Genomic DNA, 18,810 nt, shown 5'->3' on the forward strand with positions numbered 1-18,810 from the left:
GCTTAGCAGGGCTGAACAACTGATTGAACATGACGCTCATGAAAAATGAAGCGGAGACGATTGAAAACTACGCTTCCGGTTCAGTCTCCTCCCATATTTAAACCAACTACCCCACCAATGACGTCATTACAGCTTTCTCGAACATCAAGACTCCTATCGTGAGACAGCAGTATAAATTATAAGCTACAAAATGTGTTTATTTATCGTTTTGTTGTGTTTTATTTTGTTTTATTAACCCGATAAGGTTGTGTTTGATGCTAAATTAATTCACTTATGACGTCAAACTATTATTCTCAAAACAGGAAGAGGAAGACTGGAACTGACGGTCGCTAGGCATGATGGGTAAGCGAAGAGCAAGGACATAAAAACTCTGCGTAAGGGGAAAAAAGTTTAGTCCAAAAAATACAAAATTGTAGCGAGAACTACAGTTATTTAACCCCTTATAAAACATGTACAGCTGAAGACACGCATTTGGACTTTAACTTTAACCTGTTCAATGGATCCTGGAGTTATTTTGCTGTTCGTATGGACATGTTTTTTGGCCGTGTTTTCAAGCGGTGTTGCCGAAGTTTACACCAACACATGGGTGGTCTATACGGATAAAGGCAAAGAATATGTCGATGAAATAGCAGAAAAAAATGGGTTTATTAATCATGGACAGCAGGGAGGACTCGAAGGGTACTATTTGCTTGAGCATAAAAACTTAGCAAGGCGGACGAGGCGGAGTTTGCATAGACATACGACGGATTTTTTACAAGAGACTCACATCAAATATGCTGAACAACAGAAGGTGCTTCGGCGACAGAAGCGAGAAGCTTTCAACGATCCTTATTATTCCGACCAGTGGTACCTACACAACACAGGTTAGTTAAACTATATTCTTACTTCTTGGTTCGAAATTATTTGTCAAAATGTTTCCATTATTTTCTATGGCGATATCGCTGGAAGCGAATAAACTACAGGTAATTTACCAAACTATGTTTATAGCTCATTCAAAACCATGGCTACATCGAGTTCTTCGAAATATCCATAACTTGATTTAAATCCAAAAATACTTTCTTTTCTGGCGAGAAAACTAGTTCTTGGAACAGTTACTAGTATTTCGTGGACAAACATTTAATCTTAAAATGAAAGCTCGTATGCCTCGGAGAAGCTTGAGTGTACCTACACAAGGGGACGTTTGATGTTCCCGATCTATTTTGGCTACAATTATTTTATTTATAAACGAGACAGTAGTTATAATGTCTCTAGCTAAGAACGGTATGATGATTGTGACTGTTGTCTGGATATTGAGTAAGTTTAGCCAAGTCAGATTTTTTATCTCATGTGTGATAGATAACTCTTGAGCACAGACATTAGGTCTACGAATGTGCCATCTAAAACAGTACACTCAAGTTAGAACTCATTAAAGATTCTCAAAGAAAGCGCTTTTGTGTTTTTCGGTGTCCCTTGCATGATAAACAATAATGAAATGTCCTTGTTTCAATCAAGATCGCATCAAAATAAGATGGCATTTGTTTTTTCGATTTCACCACACTATCAACTCGCTCATGATCTTTTGAAATCCAAAGTTAAATCTCCATTCGTTTCCAATAAAACTCATAAACCCTCTTCATAAGATCTTATCGAGACCTTAAGTTGTTCTTTATGCAAATCCTTTCTGATTCTTTAATGGATTTTCCGTTAGGCGCTTAACATTTATACCTTAGTGTTTATGGCTCCCATCCCTAATTATTCTCGCTTGCGTGGATAAGAAATTACTAGTATGACTTGTTATAAGATTGCAATATCGTTTCTTAACAATAAAGCGGTTAGTTTAGATGAAGAGCTCTATTCTATTTGTCGTACAAATTAGGAACATGTATAATGTTGCAAGATCCCATTACTGTTGGACATTCTGCTAAACGTCTGTTAAACTGACCGCTTGCAGAATCTATTTATCAGTCCTAGCGGGGCTGATAATCTACTTAACTAGGGGGCTCACGAAAGAGAGAGAGAACGTTAATCCACCTTTTAAAAACTAAACACCTCACTGAAAACCCTTGAGAATGGACTATATAGGGATCTAGTCAATGTGGTAGATAATCCCCAAGTTTTTTAGCCCAACTTTAAGCTTGTAAAATCATGATCAGTATGGCTGTCGCATGTGTCAGGTGGAAAGGCGGCTGGTCACCTTTGCAGATAAGGAGGAAATGAGTATCTGAAACATGTTAGCTCACACGTGGTGGAGTGAGATACTAACTAATTGCATCCTCTGTCATAGGATACTGGAAAAGTCTAATGTTTGTGTCAGATATATTTTGGGAATCTATATTGTGTGGTAATGTTGACTTGGAAGGAGCATCTGTTGTTTTTATTGCTGATCACTGATAATGCAATAGTGTTTACATGTGGAAACAATACAATGATTGGAATTCACTTAATTTGAAAGTCCAAGCATACACAAAAGGAAACAAATTCAAAATATGTACAACATTTCTTATCTATTTGTGCTTTGGAATGTCTTTCTTTGCAAACTTGACATAAAGTGTGAAGACTTGGATATTATTCATTTTGCTGCTAAGGATTACATGTCTTGTTTATCATAAATCACTCCTAAAGACACAATATCACAGTGAGAAAATATTATAAACACTACCTTTTGTGATTAAGCCCCAGGATAAAGCACTTTCATGCTTATTCTAACATTCTAAAGTCAACTTACATGTTAAAGTGAGATAGAGATAATATATTTCTTTATTATGATGATTAGCTACTTTAGTTGGACAAGACAGCATACTGTGAATAATCTTGTTACATTACACTGACTTGGAAGAAGTCCACTGATAGGACCTGAATCCTCTATAATTCCTTTATTCTCTTGCCTGTTGATACTTGATCCCTGCTAACTTGAGCAATCGCCATCTGTTCTCTGATAATAGCTGTCAATTACAAGTAGCATTATATGATGATTTATGTATCATTTTAACCTACACAAACACTTCAGTTTCAAATTTCTGTTTCTTAGGTACAGCTTCATTTATGTTTTAAAATATTGATGTTTCTAGAAGGGTCATGTAGTCAGTTCAAAGCATTGAATGGTTGCTGCTGTGTTTTATTATTGGTATTGTACTTCAGTTTCATTTAATGCTCATGTAATTCCACTGTGTTTGTATTGTTACTGATGAGATTTTTTGCTGGTTCTTATTTTTCATGGAAGAGTCACATACTTTGATCAAATTGTTTATATTCTCCTGTGACTTTTTCTGTGGACACTTGTAAAATGTTTTGTCATGTAAATAAATTACTGGTAAGCCTGCATACTGGTACTCTGTATTCATGTCAGTCTTAAAAGTAGCTAAAGCTGGTATGAAATAGGGTTGTATACACTGGTCAAAAGGGGATGGGTGGTGTACAATGTAGTGATTTACTGCTTGCCTCTCACCACTATGGTTGATTTTGAGCACTGGCTCATGTGTGAGTTGAGTTTGTTTGATGTGTTTTTCTTCCTCTTGCCACGAGGGTTTTTCTCTGGGCTCTATTGTTTTCCTTCCTCCATAAAAATCAACATGTGAGTTGAGTGTGGTATTTGGTAAATATAGAATGTAGTGGTAGTGCATGTGAAGGGAACTTCATGGAAGAGCCCCATAAAGTGAGTGATAGTTGTAAAATATAAGTTTGTATGTACAAGTGCCATCATTGTCTATAATATATATATGTTCAATCAAGAAAAATGTCAACTGATAGTATGAGGGGGGGGGGGGGGGAGGATTTGTTCTTTTTATCTGTATTTTTTGACTCTGATTTCTATGGCTGCGCTACATCACAATCAAGAGGTCTATAACCTAGGGACATAAATGTCGTACTTGCAACTAAGGTTTTTCTCAAGGTTGTCAATGACACTGCATAACATTAGGCCCTTGTAAGGTCCCCTTATATTGACATCTTACCATATATACTGTACAAAATTATGCAAGAGTTCTAAAACTAAAATTTATACAATGAGAATATTTTAGACTTTATACTGAATTAACTAATCATGCTATTGGAGCACTAATCCCTGAGCTAACCAATATTATGAATAAGTGTTATTTGTCCAAAATTAAAGTCTTGTGATAGGAATGTTCCAATTGCACTATTTCACTTTGACGTCACTTCAAAACAATCTATTGTTTAAACGCAAAGGAACATGGTCGTTGGAGGGGGTCAAACCAACGCAAATTCACCGAAAATTGTTCTAAAACCCGTATCGATCCACGAAGAGAAGTAGAATAGCCAGCAAACTCTCAGAATATTTTTTAGTACATCTTAACACATATTATATCTGAAAACCAGGCCATTTTAGATTAAACTGTTTCACTAGGAGCAAATTTTGTTTAATTTTCTATTGGATTTGGTGATTCTATCCCCCACATAAACAAGCAGTGAAGTCATAGTGAAATAGGGCAATTGGAATTCTAATAATATTTTTTTTTACAATTTCAGGTCAAACACCAGGCCCAAAGGGCCTAGACATCAACATATTACCAGTGTGGAAAAAGAATATAACTGGCAAAAATGTAGTAGTTACAATATTAGATGATGGAATAGAATACACACACCCAGATTTAAAAGATAACTATGAAGCCTCGGCAAGCTGGGATTTTAATAGTCAGGATAGTGATCCCTTGCCAAGATATAGCAGGGATAATATTAATAAACATGGCACTAGGTAAGTTTACTGAATATATTTATATGTTTCTGCAGCATAATGTTAATCTATCCTGGGTCCTTGGAGAATTACAGTTGATTTCATAAAACTTGAGCTGCTCTGTTACTGAAAATGACTTATGTTGCTTATACTGACAGATGTGGAGTGGGGTAGTAAAGTATATAGATTTTTTATTTCAATAACCAAGCCACAACTCCATTTTGTTTGTAGCCAAAAAATCTTGATCATAAAAGTGTTGCTTGCGTTTGATGTCAAAGCAGCTTGATCTGGGGGACAAAACAAAAGAATTTCAATCTCCTGAGAATTGGAACCTATTGTTTTGTCTCCCAGATTGAGCTGCATTTCAAATTGATGCAAGGGGTCTATATAAGTTTCCTTCACACCATAAAAATCAAAATGTGAGTTGAGTGTAGTGTGTTGTAAGTAATAATATTGTAGTGGTAGTGCATACGGAGCGAACCTCACTGGAGAGCTCCTTATATTACGGGTAAGGAGTGTTGTGAAATATCTTTTGAAGAGCAATGATGTAGGGCATAAATTTGCCAAGGTTTCTTGTTGTGCGTATTCTTACTAAAAAACTAAAGTATATACACATTTAATCAGAATAAATGAGCCAAAAAGAGTGAAAGCTTAAACCTGGGTCTTTAAGATATGCACTTTTTACATGTATTTTGGTGAAGCATGTTACTGTGAAGTGCACCTGTGTGTCATCATTATGCGTTATTATCAATGTTAAAATTGTTTCCTTGTGTTGTATGAATTATGAAACACCTTGTGGTGTTCCAAGAAAGCATGTCCCAATTTGAACTATTTTCACAAACAATACATTGTTCATAAGGTTAGATTTATCAACTGCCTGTACTGATTTAATTGGATAAGATTGTTAGATTACTGACTCTCTTTTTATTATCAAAATTAAAGCAAGTTTTATAAATGGATGTGGAACATGTGTCAGAGAATTGGGAACATCCTAAACAAGTGTGGATCCAGGAAAAAAAGCTAGTTTTTCAGCATCAAAGAGCTAAGACTTAGTACTGGAATATAATCCATTTGCATTCTTTTGTAAACAAGTTAAATAGTAAATTAAGAAAATCTGGCCATAAAATCAACATGTGAGTTGAGTATTTAGTGTCAATGTTTGTGGAGTGAACCTCACGGAAGAGCCCTGTACCTACATGTAGAGTGATGGTTGAAAAATATGTTAAATTTTTAAGATAGTGAAAATAGGATCCATGCCTACTAAACTGTTGTAGGTTTTGCAAATTAAGGTCAGATAACTAAAAGTATAGGTTATGTATATAATTTAGACACTTTTGTGTCTTTTTTATTTCTAATTTAGTCCAACATGTCAAAAGAATTACTACGTAAAGTAACATTATTATATTGTGTTTTTAGAAGTGCAGGTGAAATTAAGGTCATATTAAAAAAGTTATGTATTCATATAGATAATTAAGACCAATAATTATCAGCAATGTATTTGTAATAGACCTAATTCGTTGTGGTGCAAAATTAGATTCTTTGAATTGTATCAATATTTATGTGGGTTCTCATGGGCAAATGTCAAACAAAGAAATAATACTCTTGGGAATGACACATGGTCTGTATTGGGAAAACATTGCATCATGACAAATTTAACAAATTTCCAATGGTTTTGTGTGGCATGACCTCTTATTTACCACGATATGACGTCAATTATTGCTCATACAGTTTTTACTGCAAAAAATATGCAAAAAGATTGAAATAAAAACAATTTCTAGTATGCACTGGCTCTGTTGACGGAATTTGTTGATATGGCCTCATATTTACGATGGCTCTTGACCAATCAGAAAGTGAGAAATTTTAAATTCGTAGTAAAACGGGTCTATTTAGTCCAACATGTGTCAAAGATGTCCTATATGTAAAGTACCATTATATATTTTTAGATGTGCAGGCGAAGTAGCAGCCAAAAGCAAGAATGGTGTATGTGGAGTAGGTGTTGCCTTTAATGCTCGTATAGGAGGAATACGGATGCTAGATGGTGATGTAACAGACGCCGTGGAAGGAGCATCATTATCACTCAAAACCAATTTTATTGACATATATAGTAGTAGCTGGGGTCCTGATGATGATGGCAGGACAGTAGATGGCCCTGGTACTGTTGCTAAAAAAGCCTTCAGACAAGGTAGGCATGCAAGTCTTATCTTTTCTAGATAGTCATCCTTCCATCTGATCTGAAATAGTTATGTAGAAATGATGCACTACCATACTGGTTTTCTCAAGGTTGTATGCGCATCCAACTTCATGGGCCATAAAGCTGAAAACTGCAAATTCAGTAAAACTGAGAAGCCAGTTTTATAATTAAAGAGGAGAATAATCAATTTCATGAATTCTTATTGAAAAAAATTCATAGCAATGCATGAAAATGCTCATCATAGAGCTCGTGTTCTGGTATCATGGCCCTTCAAGTTCCTTAAATTTGGATGCTGTTGCAGCCTTGAGAAAACGTGCTATTGACCAGAAAAAAGTGAAAACGCACCTGTCATTGGAATAAAAATATAAAACTGAATTATTGTGTCACTGTTATCAGTTGCATATTATCTTCATTTGGCAGGAAAAGTGTCACAGTTTTGCAAATTTTCTTGATCCTGATTGGCTAACATTTTTATCTCCACATGATGCCTCTTGTAATCACACTACTTCTCTGCTTAATGTGGATTATTTGTGTTATAGGGATCAGCAAAGGACGTAAAGGTCTTGGTTCCATCTTTGTATGGGCAACAGGCAATGGTGGCAAATTTAAGGATTACTGTAATTGTGATGGCTACATAACCAGTATATACACCATTGCCATTGGAGCCGTCGATGACCATGGCAAATCACCCTGGTATTCCGAACCATGCCCATCCACACTTGCCGTCACATACAGTAGTGGAGCTGCAAATGGAAAGGTTCCTGACCTTAAGATTGTAACAACAGATATACATCACAAGTGTACTAAAGATCACAGTGGAACTTCAGCTGCTGCTCCTCTTGCTGCTGGTAAGCTAAGATTCTTTTACCTCATAATTAAGGTATGGCAGGTATTTGGTTTCGTCCCCAGAGTTTTGTGTTCTCTTTTATCTCCACAAACAAAAAGGAAAAATTTTAAGTCCAGAACCAGCTTTTTTTCTTTGTCATTATGGAAAAAAAAACAAAAAAAAAAAACAGAGGTGCAGCTCAATGGAATCGAACTGAAGGCATGTGAAGGGGCTTCTGTCAGCCGCTATACACTCTATGTATGACCCCGGAGCACAGTTCTAACCAGTTTGAATTAGTTAGGGTTGATTTGAGAGGAGGGAGGAAAATTGGAAAGCCTGAAAAACCGTCACAGTCAGAAAGAGAACCAACCGATTCAGCTCACATGCGGTGACCTGAGATTCGAAGCCTGGACTTCAGATGTGTGAGGCGAACTTTTTTGGTTATGGCATCTGGACTTGGCACACCAACTTTTGTATTAGTGGAGACTAAAAAGGAATTTGATTTCTGGGTACAATGCCAAATGTATGCCTTATACCATGATATCTTTAAAGCCATCATTATACATATATTTTTATATGTTAAAGGTAAGAGCTAGTAAATCCACATGTAGTTTTCAAAAGTTGGATTTATTTTAGGCTTAATGTTTCCCATTTTAGATATTGGTAAAATATTCCACGTCTTCTATTTTTTTTTTTAATTTTTTAATTTTTGCCACGATTTTGGGTGAAGAAAGAAATAATGTCTAAGGGAATGACATATAGATTGAATTGAGAAATACTGTCCAAGCAAGAATCGTATATTTTGCAATATACATGTACAGAGCTTAACTGGAAATTAGCTATCTAGCTAATATCACTCTTTTTATTGAAGCATTAGATAAGGACAATTATTGTCTTCATACAGCGTAGAGGTATCTGTGTGATTTAGGTTTAGGTTTTTGTCAGATTTATCTTTGTATCTTTGTTTTGCACTGACACAGCAAATATACATAATTTTGCTTGCTCATCGGCTGTTGTTGCGCAGTGTGCCAGATTAAGATGTAACCAGCTGTTGTGTGGAATGCATGCCTACTAATAGTTGTAATATGGATGCTAATGCTAATAGATATTGTTAGGGATACTAGCCTTAACGTTTGGTACTTGACTTCCCCACTCACAGTCAGGTATTTAAAAAGTAGATCTGTCCAACCGTTAAAGATGTATATATGACCTTACGACGTCAACTGTGCATCTGATATGATTCTCTACCACATGGTCAGGGACATATTAGAACATACGCCCTACTTCTGTTCCATAAGCAACAAAAACATGACATCTAAGACCCTCTTGAGTTAGTCTAGTCTTTATCCTTATGTCTTCTTGATGTGACTAAAAGAACATACAAACATACACAGAGTATGAAAATCTTAAGTGTGAGATAATCCTGGGTTGATATCCTTCAGGAATATTTGCCCTGGTTCTCGAGGCCAATCCCAAACTCACCTGGCGAGACCTGCAACACCTTGTAGTCAATACCTCTAAGAAGAACGACCCAGATGACTCTGAGTGGATCATCAATGGTGCAGGACATCATGTTAACAACAAGTATGGATTTGGTGTTCTTGATGCTGCAGCGTTAGTAGACCTAGCCACCCATCCCAAATGGAAAACAGCTAACAAACAGCATGTTTGTAGAGAGTTAGGCGACATTAGTGACAAAGTAATCCCAAGAAAGGGAACATTTACATCTTCTTTGTATTCCAATGGATGTATGGGAAAAACCAACAAAATCACAAGATTGGAACATGTACGAGTGTATATAACTCTCAGCCATCCACGCAGGGGGGCGCTGAGTATAACATTGATATCACCATCGGGTACAAGGTCTGAACTTTTAAAGCAAAGACAGGAGGATTACTCAAGCGATGGATTCCAAAACTGGCCATTCATGACAGTCTTCTCTTGGGGAGAGAATCCTCGGGGAATCTGGACGATCCAAGTTACTGACCATGGTAACTACCAGGGACAATTTAAGAGATGGTCTCTAAGGCTGTACGGCTCGTCTGTGGAAGTCAACAAAAATATCACAGACACTGAAAAACAAAGCTGTCAGAAGCACTGTAAAGTCAACTGTCCTAATGAGCCATTTGCTTATGTCTGTAATAATTGTTCACTGTATTGTCAATGTGAGACGGGAGAGTGCGTATCACTATGTGACGAGGATGACGAGGTTGATGAAAAAGCCAAACATTGCTTGCCTGCCAAGACTTTAACCATGGACGATAAAGCAACTTGTTCAAAGAATTGTCCTAGAAAGTGTCCCTCTAATAAGTATTGTAATTGTCATAATGGACATTGCATGAGTATTTGTGGCAATGGAAACAAAGTTGATGAGAAACTAAAACATTGTTTACCGCCAGCTGGCAGTCATTCTGGAGACAATGACGAAGAGTACAGCACAGGAGAGCTATCTACATTCGTCAAGTGGTTGATAATATTCAGTTTACTTGCAATTCTCTTGGCTACGGTACTTGTAATGTATTTGTTTAAAGCAAGTGGGAGGTTTTGTTGGGCAAGACCAGACATAAACAAGAAAAGTGTACAACGAAATGTTAGTTATGCACCGGTGTCTCTGAATAATCCTGAGGGACACAATGTTACCATATTGGAACAAGAACAACAGAGTCTAGTACTTTGAAGCAGCCACTTGATGGAGATTATACTGCTTTGATGTTATATTTATGTATATGTTTTGTTCAATTATATGAATCACCCACGTTCCAGGTTTTACTGCACACCTTTTTAGTTCTGACGCGTTTTATACAACCACTTCACTACAGTGACAATAGGCCATTGGCAACAAACAGTCGCATGCTGATATATCGCTTTCATAACGAATTATTTCAGCCAAAGGTCCCTTGGGAAGGCTCTGCTGGATGGCAAACAAACGTTAAAATGCTTCGTTTCTTGAAATCAAAATTATATTATAAGGTAAAGAAAGTCAAAATTCAGTTTTTGCCATCCAGTAACATTCATGTGATTATTTCATGCAAATAGCCTATCCAGACCTTTTAGGATCTGTTTATGTGAGGGTAGAGTTTTCTAAAGCAAAGACCTGTTTGACATTCATATCCAAAAGCATTGTTAACCTAAACTAAGGACGCCCTACCTTCATATCATCAGATTCAACATTACCACAAGTGTGTAAGGCACAAAATCAGTTGTTAGAAAAAATATTTAGGTCGGACATTATTTTTCATGAACGGGAAATCTTTTACTACAAGTCATCTTTTTTCAGTTCTGTTGGAACCATTTGGGGGTTGTAGAATTCTGGTACACAGCGCGCAGGAAGCGCAGTGCATTCGGGGTTTAGTCTGGATATCTTGCCTATTATATTTTTCAATCTTGACCAAACATCGTGTGTGCAGGTCAAGGGACATTAATTCTCCCATATTTACGAAAAAAGATGGCTTGCAGTATACATTGAAACAAAAACTGTTACACAGAAATGCAACTTGTCAGAGCTTATTAATCTGTTCTGAATCAAAATTATTAAGCAACCTATGGGGACGACAAATTAAATATTGGGAGTAAAAGAGATGACTTTCTTATTGACCTGTGAACAAAAATATTCTACACGATCAACTATATTGCCTAATATACATTTACATACGACCAGAAACTTTTAACTTTATGGACATTTTTAAAAATGCCTTACGAAAATCCAATACCAACCATTATTTTATAAATTATTTGATATTTTTACAAATCAGATGTCAATGTTGATCTATCGGATTATTGTCTTTATTTACCTGTAAATTTGTACAGATGGCAGATTTCGTATTAGAAATAACTTAGGGTGCTTTAACTCTAAAATGGCTTCCCAATTCAACCAAATCGAATCACCAAAGGATAGTTACTCCATCGAGTGTATATCCAATTGCAGAATCGTCCTGTTTCTGATTTTGTTTTAATGACAAGACATGGAAGTTAAGACTGAAGAGACTTATAGGTAATCTCCCAATGCGGCATCAATAAGATATAGAACATAATTTTCTTAAATATGTTGAATTTTTGTAATCTATAAACATGGAATGTGGGCTCAACATCCTGTTAACTCATAAGCATATAATTATCGTAAATATATTTTCCTTTAATAGCTTCTTAACTTCTATACTTTGTACAGTCAACTCTCATTACAGCGGACACCCTCGGGACTGTCACTTTATGTCCGTAATAGCGAGCGTCCGCAATAACGAGAATTAATTACGGTCATTTCTTTGTCATTATTTTTGCCGGGGATTTTGCTCCTGTCTGTAATAGCGAGGTGTAAGTAATATCAGGGTGTGCGCAAGGCGAGAGTTGACTGTAATTTTGAACAGTTCGATTCTGCAATTAGATATACACTCGATTGCAAAATCCGATCGTCGGATTCAAAATATAAAACAGAGAAACTGAGACTAAGAGGTATTCTGGGAAATGACAATTATCCTTTGGTGTATTCATTTGAGAACACAGATATGACGCACGATGTTGTGTTAGAAGCTTCCATACTTACTGTCGGAAAAACAATTTTCGGACATTCCAGAAGTTGTTATCATTATATACATATTACCAACGTACTTCCCATTTTGGCCTCAACTTCTATTGATGTTTGTGGTTTGAACCCATTATAGTTACACTCTGTTGGCTTCAAACAATTGCTGCATTTGGGTCAGTTTCTATACATTTATTGTATTTACCCAAATGCCTCGACTTGAAACAATAATTTTGAAGCCAATAAAGTGTATTTCTGGTATGTCGTGCTATTGAGGGTATATACTTATTTCAATAAAGTTAGTCATCAAAGACCTACAAAGCTGAGATTCATACGAAACTCTCATTACCAAAAAGTAAAAATTTCTATACAAGTAGCATTTTTTACGGTTTCTAAAAATGGATATCGCAAAGCCCTCGGGATAAAAATGCGGCCAAACATTGCAAATAAAGGCTCGATTACATGAAAAAGAAGAAGAATTTCAGTCGAAGAACTATAGTTTTTACATGAATTGGAAACAACAAGACTATAAAACATTGTTGCAGCATGTGCCCATGTTCGCTGGGCTTGGCTTGTCCTATATTCAAGACCATGATGCACAATTGTGACATCGTCCGTGGAAAACGCTATTGTCACTTGTCTTGAGAAAGCTCACAGTGAAGCTGTAACTGGTAAAAGATCCCAAGTCTATCATTGGTTACGAAGCAGTTAAAACATGTAAAATGTATCTACAAAACTATAATCTTTGGCATGGTCAGCTATGTAGCTTTTCAGGTGACTAACTTTATTGAAATGGGTATATAATTTAAAATAATTGATGTCATAAGGTGAAGATGACTCATGAGGGGGTAAACGTTCGCATCCATAGATTATTAAATACTGAATACTTTCATACAAGAAACTATTATCATCAACCAGTTTTTATAGCAACATGTAACATCTATATATACCATTAGAAAACTCATTAATAATTCATGAAGAAAACACAATAGAAATCATGACCATGAAGGTGATTTTATATCTGATAAAGATTCGTCTTCATTTGCATAAACTTTAACTTGGATTTTCTCTATCAAACTTGGTTCATTTCGTAAAAAAATCGGTACACAATGAGAACAAACATCATAAGTTTTCTAAGCCGTTCAATAATCTCGCAGATCGTGGTTTATCGGGTCTAAAACCACTCGGCTGCGCCTCGTGTTTTATACCCGATAAAACACTCCTGCTCGTTTATTAAACATTACTTAAACAAATATTTCATTCATCGTTAATTTTGTGCTCTAGGTTAATGGTGTTATCAGTGCTTGTTAGGTATGCATTTGGAATTAAAAGAGAAAAGAAAAAGTGGAAAAGGACAAAAGAAACGAAAAAGAATATAAAAGGGAATAGGAAAGAAGTATAGGAAAAACAAAGAAGGGAAATAAGAAAGTAGGGAAATAAGAGGGCATGAGAAACAAAAAAGACAAAAAAGGAATGGCGGATAAAATGAAAGAAAGAAAGAAAACAAGAAAAGAAGATGTAAGGAACCAAATAGGAAAGACAAACTCCGACACCCCCTGTTATGTCGGAAAATACCCAGTTGTCATGCAAACAAGACTGTTTCAAATCCAAGCACTCGGGGAGTATGTCTACACGTCTCTCTCAAGAGAAAGATGAAAGATGTTAACAATTAATTTAAGAAGAACAAGACATGTCTATCCCTGTTTCCGTGATGACCCTTATCACTTCTTAGGAGTAGTTTTCGGAAGGTACCTTATGGTATTCAGTTATCATTCCTGCAAAAAACGACATTTTAAGATCCTAAAAGACATGAAATATTTGATTTGGGTTATTTCTTTGGTCTCTATTAAAGGGGGACCGAAAGAGTCCCATTGCAATTTTGTGCAACAAAAAACTTTATACTGCGACATTAGCTAACCTCGAAAAAAGCTATGGCACTCGTTTCATGATGGAATTGGAATTTGGACATTGATCTTTGCGGAGGGAGGAAAACCGGAGAAAACCCTTGAAGCACGGGAGGGAACGAATGAAGTATGAAGTATCCTCTCCCCTCTGAATTTCCTGAAACCTCATCCTCTCGTAACACAAACAGCGAACTCTCTGTTACGTTTGAGTGTTGTTGAACTTAACTATTTCCCCTCCCTATTTTTAACCCTCTTTGTTGAGATCGTATTTTTGATTATCTGTCTTGCTGCGGATGTACAAAAATTTATCTTCGTTATCGATTTGGTTTCCGATACTAAGTGCCTTTCAAGTGTTTCGATTGTCGCCATGTCTGAAATTGTATTTCTGCGCGTTTATTTACTTAACCATTAGCACAATAAGCTAGTTGTCTCCTATATCATCACTCTTGTTACATGCTTTACTCTATCACCTTTTCGGTGTTTTGATTGACATTCTTTTAAAATGTCATCAAAAAATCTAGTACATTCGTATTTCGAAAGTGCCCATTAACCCACGCTCTGCTGAGACGAAAAAAAAATCTGATAGGAAATAACATTAATATCATGCACGCTTTAATCTTAATTACAAAGATTTAGTAATAAGTCGTAGTTCATACAGCTTCAATGAGATACATCTGTTCATCGTTATTTGGCCAGCACCCACAATTTCACATTCGAGATTTAGGTTTTTTACATCTCATCAAACGCTACTTGCCGTGCATGGTGTTGCAGGGAACATGTCGTGCAGCTTGTCTTTGTTTCGGTGTGTTTTTTTTTTTGGTTGTTGCATGCTGTGCTTCTGTGTTTATCGCTATTATCATTTCCAATCATAATGCAGGAAAGCTATTGTATATATGTTCGGCGGTCTTGACTAAATGCCTAGTTTCAATAAATTGAATAAATAGAAAGCACGCGTGCGTGCTGTGTGCAGTCATAAAGCACGCGGGGGTTGGCCAGAACACGAGAGAAATGTTGGGAGAAGCACGATCGACGCGTAGTGCTTCTCGACACTTCTTGAGTGTTCTGCACATCCCCAAGTGTTTTATAACGGCACAGCACAGGAAGCAAGTTTTTTATTTCTTTTATAAAATACAAATTACAATAACCGTTATTTTAGATAAGAATGACGCAACGGAAATTGCGCGCGTGCGCAATGTGCTCTCATAAAGCACGCGCTCCAAACCAATCAGAACGCGAGAATCATAATAGTTAATTTATAAAGTGTGGTGTAAAATAACTATACAATGATTTCGTGACACGCCTTGAAATATCACCACTTGTCACTTTTCTCGTATAGACCCCTTGCCACATGTTTGAATGCAGATTAAATTGGATAGGAGTGCTTAAGATTTTTCAGGGGATTGAAATTTTTTTGTTTAGTCCTCCAAATTGAGCTGCTTTGACGTCACATGCAAGTGGTCTATACTCGTGAATATATATAAGTGCCTTGTGAGATCTTCCATGGCGGTATAACAAAAGTCATTCATCGACTTGAGATAATCTACACTTTCTTTTTTAAAGTGGAGGGGAGGCCAGATAAACGTTTAATAGGTGACGTCAGTCATGACATTACTTATTACGGTCCACGAAAATCGGCCATTGACTTTCTTCGAGCTCTAAATTACCGCTGTGTTCCTAGATCACAGACTCATTTAATTAGGCTTTACCTCGAATCAGTGTCTAAATAATTACGAATACCAACGTTAAAGTAAAGAATGTACAACTTCAAACAATACAAACACTTTGAAACTCGGCGAATATTCTGCATGAAATCTAGGCTAACCCTGACCTACAGATAACTAGAAACAGGAGTATTGCAACGGTTTTGGTTTACGTTTGCATCGCTTAATATCTTTTTAATACACAAACGTAATCACTATTAGCTCCATTATTAATGCTCCAAATCAAGTATGTATTAAACAAAAGAAATAATGCTCAACAGAATGGCACGCTTACTTTTCATCCACAATCCCCTGATGCATTACACACTAAGGGAGTATGATGTAAATGATATTTGGGAAGGAAGGGGAGCAATTCCACATGTTGCAATACGAGCAACATAAGGTTCATTCCGACTACAGCTATTTCGAAAAAGGTTGGTAGAGGTGGTGTTGTTTGCAGCATCTTGCTTGTTGCAAGCTTCATACGCCGTGTGTTCATCCGCTTACGTCGTTCTTAATGTCTGTCGCGCAGTTTCCCTTCGTAGCGTGACAGATACTATAAACGTCTGGGTAGGAGGCTAGCTTGTTGCTTGCTAGGCTTGAAATGAATGTAAGCACAGAATAAACTAATGCCATAAAAACGTGCAGACAAAGTATATTTCATATTGTTGTGACCTTTCGCTGATTATATTGACATCGCCCATAGTGCATTACTACTTTGGTGTGCAACATGCAACAAAGCCTTCACCAACCTTTTTTAAAATAGCTGTATTTCTTTATTTATTTTCATTTAATATTATTTTCCTTTTGCTCAAGGTAGTTTTACAGCTTAGTGCATGATAATTATGCTGTGTGCTATGCAATGCAACTACATTTGTTTTTTGCTAACCAAATGCTCTATCTGTTGTTGTTGATTTAAAAAATATGTTCCAATTTAGGACCAAATGTGAGTGATGTAATTTCACCAAATGTACACTAAAATGTTGTAACAAATGAATATTCAATAAATAGAGTTTCTTAAATGTGAAAACCTATTGAAATTGATGGATGGGATTTTGATAATGATCGTCTCCATATCCTTCAGGAATGTTTGCCCTGGTTCTCGAGGCCAATCCCAAACTCACCTGGCGAGACCTGCAACACCTAGTAGTCAATACCTCCAAGAAGAACGACCCAGATGACCCTGAGTGGATCATCAATGGTGCAGGACATCATGTTAACAACAAGTATGGATTTGGTTCTCTTGATGCTGCAGCGTTAGTAGACCTAGCCACCCATCCCAACTGGAAAACAGCTAACGACCAGCATGTTTGTAGAGAGTTAGGCGACATTAGTGACAAAGTAATCCCAAGTAGAGGAACAGTCACAACGACACTTATGTCTAAAGGATGCATGGGCAAAAGCAGCAGCATCACACGACTTGAACATATACGAGTGTATATAACTCTCAGCCATCCACGCAGAGGGGCACTGAGTATAACACTGGTATCGCCATTGGGTACAGAATCTCATCTATTAAGAAAAAGAGATGGGGATAGTTCTAGCGATGGATTCCAAAACTGGCCTTTCATGACTGTTTTCTCTTGGGGAGAGGATCCACGAGGGAATTGGACGCTGAAGATCACCAATCATGAGCAATACGTGGGTACATTCAAAACATGGTCTTTAATATTGTACGGCACTGTGGAAACTAACTATAAAATCACCGCTGCCGAGAAGGAAGCCTGTGCTAAGAACTGCAAGAAATCATGTCCTATATCGTTCGGTGAGATGTGTCACAACTGTTCTTTGTACTGTGATTGTGAGATGGGCGAGTGCTTACGGTTTTGTCACGAGGAAGACGAAGTAGACGAAAAACGACGCCATTGCTTGTCTCTTTATAAATTAAACAACACAAACAATTCGGATTCAGATTCTGGAGGGGTGTCTGCGTTTGTAAAATGGCTCATTATTTTTAGTCTATTAGGTGTACTTATGATAACAGTATTGGTTATTTACTTCTTAAAAGTGAGTGGTAGGCTTTGTTGGCGGACTATACCTAGACCACTAACAGACACAAATAACCCTGTTGCAAAGAATGCTGGTCACTCTGCAAATGACTCGTCTAGAAACCCGCATCAAGGGACTAGTACCACGGGTATCGAGGCCACCGTGAAGGCGGAATATAAAAATGGTTCAGTGAATTGCTCGGTTTAGGTTTACGATCCGTGAAAAATCGAGTGAGATATTTACATGGATACCGCTGAAGTCCTATACTTGCCCCTGTTACAGGCTGGTACGGCGTAGGGATCGTTTTCGAAAATCAACCACATTTCGGGTTAAGCTAGGGAGATGCCGAGTACCTTGGCTAGAATAAAGGCTTTGCACTATCACGTGACGGTCGAAATGACCTAGCCTGTTATGCCGAGGTGTCAAGGAGGGGAGGGAAAATCAATCTCATACCCAGTACCCTTATTTCTTACTGCGCATACTCGACGAAATTATTTTCGTCGAGCAGGTGTAGTAAGAATCTATAGAGGCTTTGCACCATCACGTGACAGCAGCCATGTTAGATGGCAGGAACAATACAATCGTTTTACATAAGAAAGAATTCAATTCCTGAGAGCAAAGGGATTCTTTTGTTCTGCCAACTAACCACATGCAGTCCGAGATGTATTATATGGGCACCGGTACGTGATGGTGCAAAACCTATATTCTGTTTTATTATTCCCAGTTTTCAACCTTTTGTTACTGCATGTGTAATAATTACTCTGTATTAAACAAAATATATTTTTTATATTTGTTTTTTTGTGGTTGTCTTCAATAAAGACGTCATTTTCACCTTTGGGGAAAAAGAAGAAGTTAACCAATTTTACACCTACCCATCCCTTCCACGAGTAATAGTCCCCTTCACAGTTCCCTGCGCCATCTTGAAAGGTAGCCGTGCCTTTGCATCGAAGCGAGACGAAGGGTGAGCTTGCAATGATAAGGTGTTATAAAATAATAATTGGGATACTACGCGCGC

The 18,810-nt window shown here is 37.0% G+C and overlaps 1 protein-coding gene across 1 annotated transcript; it reads left to right on the forward strand.

Annotated features, from left to right (window-relative positions):
- The first annotated feature begins 325 nt into the window (after positions 1 to 325).
- On the forward strand, positions 326 to 18,582 carry LOC116305259 (proprotein convertase subtilisin/kexin type 6). The gene is made up of 7 exons (XM_089034021.1): positions 326 to 863; positions 4,465 to 4,690; positions 6,613 to 6,851; positions 7,400 to 7,708; positions 9,129 to 10,354; positions 11,826 to 11,898; positions 16,891 to 18,582. The coding sequence occupies exons 1-7, from the start codon at positions 497 to 499 to the stop codon at positions 18,000 to 18,002; spliced, it is 3,552 nt and encodes a 1,183-aa protein (XP_088890147.1). The 5' UTR covers positions 326 to 496; the 3' UTR covers positions 18,003 to 18,582.
- Positions 18,583 to 18,810: the final 228 nt, after the last annotated feature.

The sequence above is a fragment of the Actinia tenebrosa genome, unplaced genomic scaffold (assembly GCF_029948245.1).
Source record: "Actinia tenebrosa isolate PJP-AT-01 unplaced genomic scaffold, QUT_ActTen_1.0 PGA_scaffold2__45_contigs__length_23673736, whole genome shotgun sequence".
In the NCBI taxonomy this organism is placed as follows: Eukaryota; Metazoa; Cnidaria; class Anthozoa; order Actiniaria; family Actiniidae; genus Actinia; species Actinia tenebrosa.